The sequence below is a fragment of the Crinia signifera genome, chromosome 5, assembly GCF_055691185.1.
Source record: "Crinia signifera chromosome 5, ASM5569118v1, whole genome shotgun sequence".
NCBI lineage: Eukaryota > Metazoa > Chordata > Amphibia > Anura > Myobatrachidae > Crinia > Crinia signifera.
In genome coordinates, this window is record NC_139221.1 from 5,842,772 (window position 1) to 5,861,228 (window position 18,457).

General features: G+C 53.2%; 1 protein-coding gene across 2 annotated transcripts in view; it reads left to right on the forward strand.

Annotated features, from left to right (window-relative positions):
- Nucleotides 1–18,457, forward strand: part of SETD2 (SET domain containing 2, histone lysine methyltransferase) — a 97,785-nt gene that overhangs the window by 31,006 nt on the left and 48,322 nt on the right. For both annotated transcript variants that reach the window (XM_083186546.1, XM_083186545.1), the window contains exons 3-4: nt 7,000–7,015; nt 12,217–16,799. In XM_083186546.1, the coding sequence (XP_083042672.1) occupies nt 7,000–7,015; nt 12,217–16,799 (4,599 nt within the window). The remainder of the gene's footprint in view (nt 1–6,999; nt 7,016–12,216; nt 16,800–18,457) is intronic.

The following is an 18,457-nucleotide window of genomic DNA, read 5'->3' on the forward strand; positions in this document are numbered from 1 at the left end:
CAGTCCTGCTCCTTACCTATACTGTGTCCCAGCATCATACAGAGGCCAGCCTTACACCGCAGCATGGGACTAAGTGCTCCCCCGACTGCAGTCCTGCTCCTTACCTATACCGTGTCCCAGCATCATACAGAGGCCAGCCTTACACCACAGCCTGGGACTAAGTGCTCCACCGGCTGCAGTCCTGCTCCTTACCTATGCCGTGTCCCAGCATCATGTGGAGGCCAGCCTTATACCACAGCCTGGGACTAAGTGCTCCCCCGGCTGCAGTCCTGCTCCTTACCTATACCGTGTCCCAGCATCATACAGAGGCCAGCCTTACACCGCAGCCTGGGACTAAGTGCTCCTGGCTGCAGTCCTGCTCCTTACCTATACAGTGTCCCAGCATCATACAGAGGCCAGCCTTACACCACAGCCTGGGACTAAATGCTCCTGGCTGCAGTCCTGCTCCTTACCAATGCCGTGTCCCAGCATCATACAGGGGCCAGCCTTACACCGCAGCCTGGGATTAAGTGCTCCTGGCTGCAGTCCTGCTCCTTACCTATACAGTGTCCCAGCATCATACAGAGGCCAGCCTTACACCACAGCCTGGGACTAAGTGCTCCCCCGGCTGCAGTCCTGCTCCTTACCTATACCATGTCCCAGCATCATACAGAGGCCAGCCTTACACCGCAGCCTGGGACTAAGTGCTCCTGGCTGCAGTCCTGCTCCTTACCTATACCGAGTCCAAGCATCATACAGAGACCAGCCTTACCCCGCAGCCTGGGACTAAGTGCTCCCCCGGCTGCAGTCCTGCACCTTACCTATACCGTGTCCCAGTATCCTACAGAGGCCAGCCTTACACCACAGCCTGGGACTAAGTGCTCCCTCCGGCTGCAGTCCTGCTCATTCCCTATGACGTGTCCCAGCATCATACAGAGGCCAGCCTTACACCACAGCCTGGGACTAAGTGCTCCCCCAACTGCAGTCCTGCTCCTTACCTATACAGTGTCCCAGCATCGTACAGAGGCCAGCCTTACACCGCAGCCTGGGACTAAGTGCTACTGGCTGCAGTCCTGCTCCTTACCTATACCGAGTCCCAGCATCATGCAGAGGCCAGCCTTACACCACAGCCTGGGACGAAGTGCTCCCCCGGCTGCAGTCCTGCTCATTCCCTATACCGTGTCCCAGCATCATACAGAGGCCAGCCTTACACCACAGCCTGGGACTAAGTGCTCCCTCCGGTTGCAGTCCTGCTCATTCCCTATGACGTGTCCCAGCATCATGCAGAGGCCAGCCTTACACCACAGCCTGGGACTAAGTGCTCCTCCGGCTGCAGTCCTGCTCCTCACCTATACTGTGTCCCAGCATCATACAGAGGCCAGCCTTACACCACAGCCTGGGACTAAGTGCTCCCCCGGCTGCAGTCCTGTTTCTTACCTATACAGTGTCCCAGCATCGTACAGAGGCCAGCCTTACACCGCAGCCTGGGACTAAGTGCTCCTGGCTGCAGTCCTGCTCCTTACCTTTACCGAGTCCTAGCATCATGCAGAGGCCAGCCTTACACCACAGCCTGGGACTAAGTGCTCCCTCCGGTTGCAGTCCTGCTCATTCCCTATGACGTGTCCCAGCATCATGCAGAGGCCAGCCTTACACCACAGCCTGGGACTAAGTGCTCCTCCGGCTGCAGTCCTGCTCCTCACCTATACTGTGTCCCAGCATCATACAGAGGCCAGCCTTACACCACAGCCTGGGACTAAGTGCTCCTCCGGCTGCAGTCCTGTTTCTTACCTATACAGTGTCCCAGCATCGTACAGAGGCCAGCCTTACACCGCAGCCTGGGACTAAGTGCTCCTGGCTGCAGTCCTGCTCCTTACCTTTACCGAGTCCTAGCATCATGCAGAGGCCAGTCTTACACCACAGCCTGGGACTAAGTGCTCCCTCGGCTGCAGTCCTGCTCCTTACCTATACCGAGTCCCAGCATCATACAGAGGCCAGCCTTATACCGCAGCCTGGGACTAAGTGCTCCCCCAACTGCAGTCCTGCTCCTTACCTATACCGTGTCCCAGCATCATACAGTCTTACACCGCAGCCTGGGACTAAGTGCTCCTGGCTGCAGTCTTGCTCCTTACCTATACAGTGTCCCAGCATCATACAGAGGCCAGCCTTACACCGCAGCCTGGGACTAAGTGCTCCCCCAGCTGCAGTCCTGCTCCTTACCTATACAGTGTCCCAGCATCATACAGAGGCCAGCCTTACACCACAGCCTGGGACTAAGTGCTCCCTCAGCTGCAGTCCTGCTCCTTACCTATACAGTGTCCCAGCATCATACAGAGGCCAGCCTTACACCGCAGCCTGGGACTAAGTGCTCCCTCGGCTTCAGTCCTGTTTCTTACCTATACAGTGTCCCAGCATCGTACAGAGGCCAGCCTTACACCGCAGCCTGGGACTAAGTGCTCCTGGCTGCAGTCCTGCTCCTTACCTTTACCGAGTCCTAGCATCATGCAGAGGCCAGTCTTACACCACAGCCTGGGACTAAGTGCTCCCTCGGCTGCAGTCCTGCTCCTTACCTATACCGAGTCCCAGCATCATACAGAGGCCAGCCTTACACCGCAGCCTGGGACTAAGTGCTCCCCCAGCTGCAGTCCTGCTCCTTACCTATACAGTGTCCCAGCATCATACAGAGGCCAGCCTTACACCACAGCCTGGGACTAAGTGCTCCCTCAGCTGCAGTCCTGCTCCTTACCTATGCCATGTCCCAGCATCATACAGAGGCCAGCCTTATACCGCAGCCTGGGACTAAGTGCTCCCCCAACTGCAGTCCTGCTCCTTACCTATACCGTGTCCCAGCATCATACAGTCTTACACCGCAGCCTGGGACTAAGTGCTCCTGGCTGCAGTCTTGCTCTTTACCTATACAGTGTCCCAGCATCATACAGAGGCCAGCCTTATACCGCAGCCTGGGACTAAGTGCTCCCCCAGCTGCAGTCCTGCTCCTTACCTATACAGTGTCCCAGCATCATACAGAGGCCAGCCTTACACCACAGCCTGGGACTAAGTGCTCCCTCAGCTGCAGTCCTGCTCCTTACCTATACAGTGTCCCAGCATCATACAGAGGCCAGCCTTACACCGCAGCCTGGGACTAAGTGCTCCCTCGGCTGCAGTCCTGTTTCTTACCTATACAGTGTCCCAGCATCGTACAGAGGCCAGCCTTACACCGCAGCCTGGGACTAAGTGCTCCTGGCTGCAGTCCTGCTCCTTACCTTTACCGAGTCCTAGCATCATGCAGAGGCCAGTCTTACACCACAGCCTGGGACTAAGTGCTCCCTCGGCTGCAGTCCTGCTCCTTACCTATACCGAGTCCCAGCATCATACAGAGGCCAGCCTTACACCGCAGCCTGGGACTAAGTGCTCCCCCAGCTGCAGTCCTGCTCCTTACCTATACAGTGTCCCAGCATCATACAGAGGCCAGCCTTACACCGCAGCCTGGGACTAAGTGCTCCCTCGGCTGCAGTCCTGCTCCTTACATATACCGTGTCCCAGCATCTTACAGAGGTCAGCCTTACACCGCAGCCTGGGACTAAGTGCTTCCCCGGCTGCAGTCCTGCTCCTTACCTATACAGTGTCCCAGCATCATACAGAGGCCAGCCTTACACCACAGCATGGGACTAAGTGCTCCCTCGGCTGCAGTCCTGCTCCTTACCTATACCGAGTCCCAGCATCATACAGAGGCCAGCCTTACACCGCAGCCTGGGACTAAGTGCTCCCCCAGCTGCAGTCCTGCTCCTTACCTATACAGTGTCCCAGCATCATACAGAGGCCAGCCTTACACCACAGCCTGGGACTAAGTGCTCCCTCAGCTGCAGTCCTGCTCCTTACCTATACAGTGTCCCAGCATCATACAGAGGCCAGCCTTACACCGCAGTCTGGGACTAAGTGCTCCCTCGGCTGCAGTCCTGTTTCTTACCTATACAGTGTCCCAGCATCGTACAGAGGCCAGCCTTACACCGCAGCCTGGGACTAAGTGCTCCTGGCTGCAGTCCTGCTCCTTACCTTTACCGAGTCCTAGCATCATGCAGAGGCCAGTCTTACACCACAGCCTGGGACTAAGTGCTCCCTCGGCTGCAGTCCTGCTCCTTACCTATACCGAGTCCCAGCATCATACAGAGGCCAGCCTTACACCGCAGCCTGGGACTAAGTGCTCCCTCAGCTGCAGTCCTGCTCCTTACCTATACAGTGTCCCAGCATCATACAGAGGCCAGCCTTACACCGCAGCCTGGGACTAAGTGCTCCCTCGGCTGCAGTCCTGCTCCTTACATATACCGTGTCCCAGCATCTTACAGAGGTCAGCCTTACACCGCAGCCTGGGACTAAGTGCTCCCCCGGCTGCAGTCCTGCTCCTTACCTATACAGTGTCCCAGCATCATACAGAGGCCAGCCTTACACCACAGCCTGGGACTAAGTGCTCCCCCGGCTGCAGTCCTGCTCCTTACCTATACAGTGCCCCAGCATCATACAGAGGCCAGCCTTACACCACAGCCTGGGACTAAGTGCTCCCTCAACTGCAGTCCTGCTCCTTACCTATACAGTGTTCCAGCATCATACAGAGGCCAGCCTTACACCACAGCCTGGGACTAAGTGCTCCCCCGGCTGCAGTCCTGCTCCTTACCTATACAGTGTCCCAGCATCATACAGAGGCCAGCCTTACACCGCAGCCTGGAACTAAGTGCTCCCCCGGCTGCAGTCCTGCTCCTTACCTATACAGTGTCCCAGCATCATACAGAGGCCAGCCTTACACCGCAGCCTGGGGCTAAGTCTTCCCCCGGCTGCAGTCCTGCTCCTTACCTATACAGTGTCCCAGTATCCTACAGGGGCCAGCCTTACACCACAGCCTGGGACTAAGTGCTCCCCCAACTGCAGTCCTGCTCCTTACCTATGCCGTGTCCCAGCATCATACAAAGGCCAGCCTTACACCGCAGCCTGGGACTAAGTGCTCCCCCGGCTGCAGTCCTGCTCCTTACCTATACAGTGCCCCAGCATCATACAGAGGCCAGCCTTACACCACAGCCTGGGACTAAGTGCTCCCTCAGCTGCAGTCCTGCTCCTTACCTATACAGTGTCCCAGCATCATACAGAGGCCAGCCTTACACCACAGCCTGGGACTAAGTGCTCCCTCAGCTGCAGTCCTGCTCCTTACCTATACAGTGCCCCAGCATCATACAGAGGCCAGCCTTACACCGCAGCCTGGGACTAAGTGCTCCCCCGGCTGCAGTCCTGCTCCTTACCTATACAGTGCCCCAGCATCATACAGAGGCCAGCCTTACACCACAGCCTGGGACTAAGTGCTCCCTCAGCTGCAGTCCTGCTCCTTACCTATACAGTGCCCCAGCATCATACAGAGGTCAGCCTTACACCACAGCCTGGGACTAAGTGCTCCCCTGGCTGCAGTCCTTGCCCGTGTGATGGGGCGCTGTAGGGGGGCCACCACTTTATACAAGCACATGATGCTCCCTCTGATCTGCATGACACTATAATGCACATACAGAGCTGGGATACAATGTTGTGAGTGAGAAATGTCATTTGTGTGCCAAGCCGAATTCCCGATGTGCATTATGTATGGCTCCTGTGTGATACACAGCGCTGTATGCAGCCGTGTCCTGTGTGATACACGGCGCTGTATACAGCCGTGTCCTGTGCGATACACGGCGCTGTATGATACACAGTGTTGTACGCAGCCGTATCTCCAGCTCGGCTCCTGCGTGATACACAGCGCTGTACACAGGTGTCTCCAGCTCCTGCGTACAATGCAGTGTATAACACAGGAGCTGCGCTGTAATACACGGCACTGTACACAGGCGTTACTAGGGTATCTGCTGCCACTTGAAGCTCTGTCTATTTTTGGTGTCTGAGCTACAAGAGACGAGTCCAAGGTTACACGGGGGCTGCAATGGGAGTCGTGCTGGGGTCTCCCATTGTTGTAATGCTGACTATCTCTATACGGTTCCTGTATCCGTTGTACATCCCCTGGCTAGTGCCTGTTGGGATCCCTATATGGTTCCTGAATCTGTTGTACATCCCCTGGTTAGTGCCTGTTGGGATCCCTATACGGTTCCTGAATCAGTTGTACACCCCCTGGTTAGTGCCTGTTAGGAACCAGCCAATGTGTAAGAGGGGACACAGGAGGTGTAGCACGGGTTCCGAGCACCTAAGTGGGCCGCAGCTAGACCTATACTAGGTGCTGGTAGGGAAGAATATGCGTGTCCCCATTTAATGATCACTAGACCTTGTTACATACGTGTGGTAAATGGGATTCCTGCCACATACAACATGTGCATACATGCCCTAGGACAGTTCTAATGTTACTTGTGCACATGAACATATATACAGACCATGGTCTCGCTGTTTGTTGTGAAACTACAAGTCCCAGAATGCCATGCCAGTGCAGGTAGCCCACTGCCAGACAAGCACTGGCCAAGCTTATTATCATGTAGATGTGATGAATCTGTGTCTGAGATTATGGGCGGGAATCCCAGAGTACAACATCCACGGCTCAGACCGCTAGTATTCCTTCTATATGCTCTGATCTTAATGATTAATGGTTCCGTAACGACGGCGGTGTGCCCCAGGTGCCGCGTAAGGGGCGGTGTGCCCCAGGTGCCGCGTAAGGGGCGGTGTGCCCCAGGTGCCGCGTAAGGGGCGGTGTGCCGCGTAAGGGGCAGTAACGGTGGACGTATGTCCCATGCTACCATGGGTGGGATGTGTATCCTGGCTGCCGCGGGCAGTGCTACTATGGGGATGCAGTAACAATCCCGGCGTTCAAAATACCGTCACTTTCTCCCTCCGTGGGTGTCCACAACACCCATAGAGGGAGAATAAATTAGTGTGCCGGGATTGCTACCGCCGGGATTTTGAACCAATCCCTTACTATGAAATGATTGTGTATACTGTGTAGTGAGTGTCTTCTTATGTCAGTCTCTAATAATCTGTCTTTCTTTGCATGTCTTTTCCATTGGGTTACAACAGAGAAGAAGACAATGAGGTAAGTCCATTGTCCCCCTATCTTTATCATACGTATAATGTATATAATAATTGGGTTATTGGTGTTTAGCGCTTTGCCTCTTGCCATGCAGGCTTCCCCCTGGGCAGTAGGTGGGCACAGACGGTTGGTTATATATTGGGCACTACCCCTCCTTTTATTACTCCGTTATTTGCATCACGTTGTACGTGGTCACTGACTTACATTGTACCGCATTACTATCTGCCTACCCGTCACTCAGACCCACCTCTGCCCGGCTTCCACTGTGCACTAGCATAACAGACCGTCCTCCTCTATCTGCTGACCGCTACGACACCTGGTGGCATCAGTGTGGCTGGCACTTTATAGATTGAAAGCTTTGTAGTGCTCTCCTGATAAGGTTTGGGCTGGTGTGTCGTGGGTGGGGAGGGTGGTGGATTGGCGGTGTGTGGGTGAGGGTTGTGTAGGAGGATTGCGTGGGTGGGGAGGGTGCGGGTGTATTGCGGCTGTGGGAGGGGCGGGGTGTGGTGTTTTACAGGTGAATCTGGGGGTGCTGCGGGTGGTGGATTGGCGGTGTGTGGGTGAGGGTTGTGTAGGAGGATTGCGTGGGTGGGGAGGGTGCGGGTGTATTGCGGCTGTGGGAGGGGCGGGGGTGTGGTGTTTTACAGGTGAATCTGGGGGTGCTGCGGGTGGTGGATTGGCGGTGTGTGGGTGAGGGTTGTGTAGGAGGATCGCGTGGGTGGGGAGGGTGCGGGTGTATTGCGGCTGTGGGAGGGGCGGGGGTGTGGTGTTTTACAGGTGAATCTGGGGGTGCTGCGGGTGGTGGATTGGCGGTTTGTGGGTGAGGGTTGTGTAGGAGGATCGGGTGGGGAGGGTGCGGGTGTATTGCGGCTGTGGGAGGGGCGGGGGTGTGGTGTTTTACAGGTGAATCTGGGGGTGCTGCGGGTGGTGGATTGGCGGTGTGTGGGTGAGGGTTGTGTAGGAGGATCGCGTGGGTGGGGAGGGTGCGGGTGTATTGCGGCTGTGGGAGGGGCGGGGGTGTGGTGTTTTACAGGTGAATCTGGGGGTGCTGCGGGTGGTGGATTGGCGGTGTGTGGGTGAGGGTTGTGTAGGAGGATCGCGTGGGTGGGGAGGGTGCGGGTGTATTGCGGCTGTGGGAGGGGCGGGGGTGTGGTGTTTTACAGGTGAATCTGGGGGTGCTGCGGGTGGTGGATTGGCGGTGTGTGGGTGAGGGTTGTGTAGGAGGATCGCGTGGGTGGGGAGGGTGCGGGTGTATTGCGGCTGTGGGAGGGGCGGGGGTGTGGTGTTTTACAGGTGAATCTGGGGGTGCTGCGGGTGGTGGATTGGCGGTGTGTGGGTGAGGGTTGTGTAGGAGGATCGCGTGGGTGGGGAGGGTGCGGGTGTATTGCGGCTGTGGGAGGGGCGGGGGTGTGGTGTTTTACAGGTGAATCTGGGGGTGCTGCGGGTGGTGGATTGGCGGTGTGTGGGTGAGGGTTGTGTAGGAGGATGGCGTGGGTGGGGTGCGGGTGTATTGCGGCTGTGGGAGGGGCGGGGGTGTGGTGTTTTACAGGTGGATTTGGGGGTGCTGCGGGTGGTGGATTGGCGGTTTTGGTGGTGTGGGTGAGGGTTGTGTAGGAGGATCGCGTGGGTGGGGAGGGTGCGGGTGTATTGCGGCTGTGGGAGGGGCGGGGGTGTGGTGTTTTACAGGTGGATCTGGGGGTGCTGCGGGTGGTGGATTGGCGGTGTGTGGGTGAGGGTTGTGTAGGAGGATGGCATGGGTGGGGAGGGTGCGGGTGTATTGCGGCTGTGGGAGGGGCGGGGGTGTGGTGTTTTACAGGTGGATCTGGGGGTGGTGGATTGGCGGTGTGTGGGTGAGGGTTGTGTAGGAGGATGGCGTGGGTGGGGTGCGGGTGTATTGCGGCTGTGGGAGGGGCGGGGGTGTGTTGTGTTACATGTGAATCTGGGGGTGCTGCGGGTGGTGGATTGGCGGTGTGTGGGTGAGGGTTGTGTAGGAGGATGGCGTGGGTGGGGTGCGGGTGTATTGCGGCTGTGGGAGGGGCGGGGTGTGGTGTTTTACAGGTGGATCTGGGGGTGCTGCGGGTGGTGGATTGGCGGTTTTGGTGGTGTGGGTGAGGGTTGTGTAGGAGGATGGCGTGGGTGGGGTGCGGGTGTATTGCGGCTGTGGGAGGGGCGGGGTGTGGTGTTTTACAGGTGGATCTGGGGGTGCTGCGGGTGGTGGATTGGCGGTTTTGGTGGTGTGGGTGAGGGTTGTGTAGGAGGATGGCGTGGGTGGGGTGCGGGTTTATTGCAGCTGTGGGAGCGGCGGCGGTGTGGTGTTTTACAGGTGGATCTGGGGGTGCTGCGGGTGGTGGGTTGGCGGTGTGTGGGTGAGGGTTGTGTAGGAGGATGGCGTGGGTGGGGAGGAGTGGTTGTGTAGCGGGTGTCGCTTACACAATGTATTTAGACACAATAGTAAAGGGCCTTAAACACCTAATACACATAGGGGCTAATTCTGGTTCACACGTAGTTATCGGAATGCAGCTTCTCCGCCCTCCCTTAGAAGCAATGACTGTGTGACGCCTCAGCCAATAGCCATAGCAGGCGGCTGGAGCCCCTGGCTAGCAGGGGGGGGGGGAAGAGAGCAGTCTGGCCAGATCCTTGTGTGTATAATTCTGCCCCTGGGCAGAGCCTGAAGGATGGGGGTAGTGTGAAGATCGGGGGTGACGGTGGGGACCGGCGTGTGCTGCTGTGTGCCAGGAGTGCAGGTGCTATAGCCCAGAACTGTCACCCTGCCTGTGTGTGTATAATGCTTTGTGGGGACGGAGTTCACTCTGACTCCGCCCAGCGTTATACACACACTCACAGATAGACAGTTCTGGGCTATTATATAAGAGATAATGTGCCCATTGATGCTTGTACTGAAGAGGTCTAATAGGGACTGTACATTGATAAGCGGCACACGTCATTCCTAGCCTCATGTACACCTGAAGAGCCGGTCTCTATACGCTGCTGCTGGGAATTTCATTACAGAAAGACTTGTTTGTTTATCCACCTAGGGGCACTTCTTGTCTTGGGGGCTTCATTTTATTTTTCTATCCCCATATGGTGGTTCACAGTCGGGTCTATGTTGCATGGGGAATTATTGTTCTTTTAATCTCTGCAAATCTGATTTCGGGAATTCTGCTGGTCGGCTCTCTAGGATTTCCCCCTGGGTGATGGCCCTTCCTCCAAGGTTGCAAGTGTCAGCTTAGTGTTGTTCCTGAGAATGCAGCAGTTATCCAATATGTCTCCCCCACCCCTTCCTGTGTCCACTGTCTGTGTGCAGCCTCACTTACACCTAATGCTTATACTGTGCTCCTTCATGTGAAATCAGGTTTATGCCTCCTGTCACTGCTTGGGGACCCAGCTCCTCCTAACCCTGACTGTGGCTTCCTGCTGCCCCCATTCCCCTCCTCACATCATGTCACTGCCCCTGTCACATGCAGCCCTGTCCTCACTGAGACATCACTCATCTCCTGATGATATACTCTGTGCTGCTGGGGACCCTGCTCCTCCCACTATATAACTCTCAGCCTGTGGCTTCCTGCTGCCTCCATTCCCCTCCTCACATCATGTCACTGCCCCTGTCACATGCAGCCCTGTCCTCACTGACACATAACTCATCTCCTGATATACTCTGTGCTGCTGGGGACCCTGCTCCTCCCACTATATAACTCTCAGCCTGTGGCTTCCTGCTGCCTCCATTCCCCTCCTCACATCATGTCACTGCCCCTGTCACATGCAGCCCTGTCCTCACTGACACATCCCTCATCTCCTGATATACTCTGTGCTGCTGGGGACCCTGCTCCTCCCACTATATAACTCTCAGTCTGTGGCTTCCTGCTGCCACTATTTCCCTCCTCACATCATGTCACATGCAGCCCTGTCCTCACTGACACATCACTCATCTCCTGATATACTCTGTGCTGCTGGGGACCCTGCTCCTCCCACTATATAACTCTCAGCCTGTGGCTTCCTGCTGCCTCCATTCCCCTCCTCACATCATGTCACTGCCCCTGTCACATGCAGCCCTGCCCTCACTGACACGTCCCTCATCTCCTGATATGCTCTGTGCTGCTGGGGACCCTGCTCCTCCCACTATATATTTCTCAGTCTGTGGCCTCCTGCTGCCTCCATTCCCCTCCTCACATCATGTCACATGCAGCCCTGTCCTCACTGACACATCACTCATCTCCTGATATACTCTGTGCTGCTGGGGACCCTGCTCCTCCCACTATATAACTCTCAGTCTGTGGCTTCCTGCTGCCCCCATTCCCCTCCTCACATCATGTCACTGCCCCTGTCACATGCAGCCCTGTCCTCACTGACACATCACTCATCTCCTGATATACTCTGTACTGCTGGGGACCCTGCTCCTCCCACTATATAACTCTCAGTCTGTGGCTTCCTACTGCCTCCATTCCCCTCCTCACATCATGTCACTGCCCCTGTCACATGCAGCCCTGTCCTCTCTGACACATCCCTCATCTCCTGATATACTCTGTGCTGCTGGGGACCCTGCTCCTCCTAACCTTGACTGTGGCTTCCTGCTGCCCCCATTCCTCTCCTCGTATCATGTCACTGCCCCTGTCACATGCAGCACTGTCCTCACTGACACATAACTCATCTCCTGATATACTCTGTGCTGCTGGGTCCCTGCTCCTCCCACTATATAACTCTCAGTCTGTGGCTTCCTGCTGCCACTATTTCCCTCCTCACATCATGTCACTGCCCCTGTCACATGCAGCCCTGTCCTCACTGACACATCCCTCATCTCCTGATATGCTCTGTGCTGCTGCGGACCCTGATCCTCCCACTATATAACTCTCAGTCTGTGGCTTCCTGCTGCCCCCATTCCCCTCCTCACATCATGTCACTGCCCCTGTCACATGCAGCCCTGTCCTCTCTGACACATCCCTCATCTCCTGATACACTCTGTGCTGCTGGGGACCCTGCTCCTCCCACTATATAACTCTCAGTCTGTGTCTTCCTGCTGCCTACATTCCCCTCCTCACATCATGTCACTGCCCCTGACACATGCAGCCCTGTCCTCACTGACACATCACTCATCTCCTGATATACTCTGTGCTGCTGGAGATCCTGCTCCTCCGACTATATAATGGTCTGTGTCCTCCTGCCTACATTACCTTTTGTCTTACATATGTATATATTCTGTTTCCTCGCAGGCTAAGAATGAAGGCTCAACGAAGTTTGGATTCGGCAAAACATCATCCACATTCAAGGGCGTTTCCTCCAGCAGATTCCTACCGAAAGGAACCAAATCAAAGGTCAACTTGGAAGAGCAAGGGCGGCAGAAGGTTTCCTTCAGCTTTAGTTTTACAAAGAAAACTTTACAGAACAGGTTGCTGACGTCCTCGTTAGCCAACGACAAGCAGAATGAGTCGCAGACTGGACCTCCCGCCCTTAGTCCGGCCGAGCAGATCTCAAAGCTTAAGATGGACTTTGCAGAATCCACTGGGGCAGCTACGGAGGTTTCTCCTACAAAACACAAAGTGGAACTGGGAAAAATTAATTTCAAAAAGCATCTTCTTGGTGTTACAAGCAAGCTACCAGCACCACAAACTCTGTCACCGCCTCCACCTCCTCCACCCCCACCGCCTACTGTCCCATTAGCAGTGCACACATCCCCTTTATCCTCCACACAAGCATCACCATTGGAAAACATAAAGTCTTTGCTGGAACCTGAAGATGCATCCGCAGCCAACAGCTTGGCTTTGCCGCCATCATTCGAGAAAGAACCTACACGTATTTTATTCTCTAAGGATCGGTCCATATCCCCTTCTTCTGACGCACATCGAACTGGCAAGAAGGACAGTAAAGAGCGCTCTATAGTTTCTTTTGTAGAATGTCCGAACAATCAGATTATTACTGACAAGACAGAGACAACGCCGTCTAAAGAATACTCCCATATTGGGAAAGATGGTAAGAATTCGGCCAGTTTACAAAGCATCAAATCAAATCCGAGCCCTGAAAAACTTGGTGCAAAGACAAAGCTGTTCCACTCTGATATGCTGGCAACTGGCTCGGAGTCTGATGAAGATTCCATCCAGACCTCCTCAAGCCACCGATCACATGAGACTAAAACAGCTTCAAGCAGGGAAAGAGGCTCCATGTGTCTGAGAAGTGATGACAGTGGGAAATATTCTTCATCAAGATCGAAGTCTGGGAAAGATCAGAAACATTCTAGTTATTCTAAGTCAGGCAGAGATTCAAAGTACTCTTACTCCCATTCTAGGTCAGACCGTGACAGGAGACGAAGTAGGTCTCATTCCAGGTCACGTTCCAAGTCTAGGTCTGACAGAGGTCCAATAAGCAGCTCATCGTATTCCAGATCGGACCGTTCACATTATTATGAGTCTGAACGGCGGTACCATAGAAGTTCCCCGTACAGGACAAAATATTCTCGCTCCTATGCAGACAGCAGAGCAAGAGACAGTTCTGATTCAGAAGATGATCATAGAAGAACTCATTCCAGATCAAGTGATTCCCGACGCCCATCGTCTTGCTCTCATTCCTCATCTTTCAGAGAAACCAGGACTACTTCACATTCAAAATATGATAAAGATTCTAAATTAGAGTCTTCTCATGACTCTGATCGAAGGGGAAGAGCCTCAAGCCGAGCTGAAAGAGATCGCAGGTCCTCGGAAAGAGAATGCACCAAGAAATGTTCTACTCCAAAAGAAACTGATATTAAACAAGGCCCTTCCTACTCCAGGGTGGACAGTGGTAGAAATACCAGCTGCCAATCAAACTTTTCCAAAATAGAAGACTCCAAACCAGATCATGTGAAATCTGGAAGTAAGATTTCAAAATGGGACATGGAGATGAAACTTGTCAACAGAGAGGAGCAGAGAATAGTCAAAACAGACCAGGCTGTACCTGCAGAAATAATTGTCCACGTGAAGGGTGGCTTGGCTGATCTGCAGAGTTCCCCCAATATTTCCTTTAAAAAGGCCGATCATTCTCCCTTTAAAGAAAGAAAATCAACCAGCAGTCGAGATTCTGCCAGAAAAAGTTCCACTCGGGTAACAAACGATGACCACCACAGTAAAAGTCCACTGATAAATTATGACCTCTCCCCTGGACACACTTGGGACTTTGTGACCTTGAGTTCTACAGATGATGCTCCAGCAGAAGAGCAAAATGAGTTGCATTGTTCTGACGACTGTCATACGGACACCCCTTCTGTTGAAGAGTCTGTTTCCCCACATGTTGCAGCTCAAATCGTGACTAAGATGCCGGATACATTGGAGTATGAAGAAGAGGCTCATGAAACACAGCTTAATGGGTTAGAGGTCTATGATCGGAGCAATGAGAGTATCTCCATATGTGCTGACGATATTTCTGCTTCTGATGCACAGAAAGAAGAACCAATGCCTGTGGCAGAGACAAAAGACCAGCAAATCATTGAGAACCACACTAAAAAGTCCAGTCCTCACCACGATTCACCCAAAATGGACCTGCACAATGACTACATCGAGACTCCTACGGATGAATTGCCTCATTCCGAGCCACTTCCAATGGGTGGGAATGATGTCTCCTTTCTCGGCCAACCTGTGTCTCAGGTCACCATTTTGATTCCAGAAAAAATGCATATGGCGGAGACTATGGACTATAATTTGACTCCTGAAACCATACAGTCCCCTGATCATTCCACAAGTTCGAATTGTGTTGAGCAAAGCTGTGTGTTTGTGTCCCCAGACATGGAGCTATGTGTTCTAGAAAGGACTACAAATGATGATCCACTCATTAGTGATGAGTTCTGTCTTACGAATGAAATTACCGTGTGCAGCGTAGATCACGAAGATGATGAAACCCCACCATTATCGCCAGCTTTTGAGGAAGAAATTGCTTTCCAAATCGGAGGTTCTCCACAGCCAGTTTCAGAGAATGTGGCTCTTCAAGAAAGTTCTCTTCTTTCACCTGAGTCTGTAAAGGAACAGTTGGAGGTTGAAATTGAAATCCATGAAACTTCTGACGAGAAGGAAGTCCATATACCGGAGGTCCAAACTGCTGGTAGTGCTGATAATATGCAAAAAGATGCTCCACAGCTAATCCCTGACATCGTTAAACCTACAGTAAACTTCATTAATGCTGTAAGGGCTTATTATTCCGAATCGGAAGAAAGCGAAAGTGAAGAGAGTGAGTCGGATGACACCGATTCTGATGACAGCGGGCTCCCTAGGAACCGTTTGCAGTCAGTTGTGGTGGTCCCCAAGACCTCTACGTTGACTATGGAAGAAGCAATGGAAGAAGCAAATGTATCCCCATCCCCAGATTGCCCAGAAGTGTTGCCAGAGGCCCCTGATGAGAAAGGTGCGGATCTAACGGAGGACAACACATTTAAAGAAGTTAATGCTGAAGTCCCTGAAGTAATTGAGTGCGATGTAATGTCGAGCATACAAGTAGAAGAGGATGAAGTCACCACTCCTGAGCCGAGCCCGCTGTCGGTGCGCTCTCCTGAGCCGAGCCCGCTGTCGGTGCGCTCTCCTGAGCCGAGCCCGCTGTCGGTGCGCTCTCCTGAGCCGAGCCCGCTGTCGGTGCGCTCTCCTGAGCCGAGCCCGCTGTCGGTGCGCTCTCCTGAGCCGAGCCCGCTGTCGGTGCGCTCTCCTGAGCCGAGCCCGCTGTCGGTGCGCTCTCCTGAGCCGAGCCCGCTGTCGGTGCGCTCTCCTGAGCCGAGCCCGCTTTCAGTACCTTCACCAGAGCAGAGTCCTCTTTCGGTTCCTTCTCCAGAACCAGAGGCCCAGCAGCCTTCTTGTGATACAGATGTCAGCACCAGCCACCAAGTGGCCTCTGAAAATAAAAGAGAGGATGATGCCGGTACTGAAGCTAACATACAAGAGCCTGTTGCCCCAAATCCAGTCAAAGCAGTAACTCCTCAACCAGAAGAGACAGCAGTGCCAGCTCCTCCTCCTCCTCCTAGGCCTGTCTTATCCAACCAGCCACCAATTCAGAACTCTCCAGAGAGACCAGACAGTAGGCAGCAGGAGGTGCTACATAGTCATACAACAGGTTGTGGGGACTTTTCCAAAGTGGATGGGTTCCAGGTAACCGAAGACCCTTCTGATCTGGGTTGGGACTTTGAAAAGCCAAGTAGCACTTACCAGCCGCCGGATAGCAGTTACATGTACAGTTACAGCTATGAACAGCAACAGTGCAGCGGTGCCGGTGACCCCACCCAGAATTATATGGGAGACAACGGTTATTGGGATCCCCGGTACCACAACAAACCTCCCGTGTTTCACTATGGGAATTCCTCTGGCCACGTCGCAGACTCTCTTACAAACTGTTACAATGATGATGACGACGATGACTTTGGTTTGGAGAACAATCGAGAGCAGGACTATTCGCACCATACCAACAAGTCTTACTATGATAAATCCAGGGAGATCGGCTCAGTGCAAGCTCATGAGATTAGCAGCAATTCCGTGAAGGAGAATGTGCCCCGAAGCGAGAAGAGGGAGCCGGTGATGCGGGATCGAGCGGACCTGAAGGACAGGGGGCCACCTAAAAAGAGAAGACAAGAGATGGAAAGCAACTTTGAGAATGATGCAGATGCCCAGGAGAAGAGGAAACTGATGATGGAGGCAAGTCTGTTGGAGATGCTGGCCTCCAAGCAGGCCAACACAGGAACCCTCTGCCCCATGGAGGAATTTAGGGATGCGCAGCACTGGAAAGAGTTTTCCAAGCACGGGAAGATGCCGCCATACTTTGACCTGATTGAAGAAAATGTTTACTTAACCGAAAGGTAATGTTCTTTCCACTCTGCTTCTCACACTTCTTTACCTGTGTAGTAAGTACAACATGGCTTCTTATATACAGGTACTCTGCTTTATAAGTATAGCTAATGGATCTAGTGACCTGCAGAACGTCGCTCTGTCCCATCTACCCGCTGACCAGTACATAGTGATATATTCTGCAGATTATTACATTACTGACCTCTCTAGTGACCTGCAGAACATCGCTCTGTCCCATCTACCCCCTGACAGGTACATAGTGATATATTCTGCAGATTATTACATTACTGACCTCTCTAGTGACCTGCAGAACATTGCTCTGTCCCATCTACCCCCTGTACATAGTGATATATCCTGCAGACTATTACATTACTGACCCCTCTAGTGACCTGCAGAACATCGCTCTGTCCCATCTACCCCCTGACAGGTACATAGTGATATATCCTGCAGACTATTACATTACTGACCCCTCTAGTGACCTGCAGAACATCGCTCTGTCCCATCTACCCGCTGACCAGTACATAGTGATATATCCTGCAGATTATTACATTACTGACCTTTCTAGTGACCTGCAGAACATCGCTCTGTCCCATCTACCCCCTGACAGGTACATAGTGATATATTCTGCAGATTATTACATTACTGACCTCTCTAGTGACCTGCAGAACATCGCTCTGTCCCATCTACCCCCTGACAGGTACACAGTGATATATCCTGCAGATTATTACATTACTGACCTCTCTAGTGACCTGCAGAATATCGCTCTGTACCATCTACACCCTGACAGGTACATAGTGATATATCTTGCAGATTATTACATTACTGACCTAGTGACCTGCAGAACATCGCTCTGTCCCATCTACCCCCTGACAGGTACATAGTGATATATCCTGCAGATTATTACATTACTGACCTAGTGACCTGCAGAACATCGCTCTGTCCCATCTACCCCCTGACAGGTACATAGTGATATATCCTGCAGATTATTACATTACTGAACTCTCTAGTGATCTGCAGAACATCGCTCTGTCCCATCTAACCCCTGACAGGTACATAGTGATATATCCTGCAGATTATTACATTACTGACCCCTCTAGTGACCTGCAGAACATCGCTCTGTCCCATCTACCCCCTGACAGGTACATAGTGTTATATCCTGCAGATTATTACATTACTGACCTCTCTAGTGATCTGCAGAACATCGCTCTGTCCCATTTCCCCCTGACAGGTACATAGTGATATATCCTGCAGAGTATTACATTACTGACCTCTCTAGTGACCTGCAGAGCATCGCTCTGTCCCATCTACCCCCTGACAGGTACATAGTGCTATATCCAGCAGATTATTACATTACTGACCCCTCTAGTGATCTGCAGAACATCGCTCTGTCCCATCTCCCCCTGACAGGTACATAGTGATATATCCTGCAGATTATTACATTACTGACCTCTCTAGTGATCTGCAGAACATCGCTCTGTCCCATCTACCCCCTGACAGGTACATGGTGATATTTCCTGCAGATTATTACATTACTGACCTCTCTAGTGATCTGCAGAACATCGCTCTGTCCCATCTACCCCCTGACAGGTACATGGTGATATTTCCTGCAGATTATTACATTACTGACCTCTCTAGTGATCTGCAGAACATCGCTCTGTCCCATCTACCC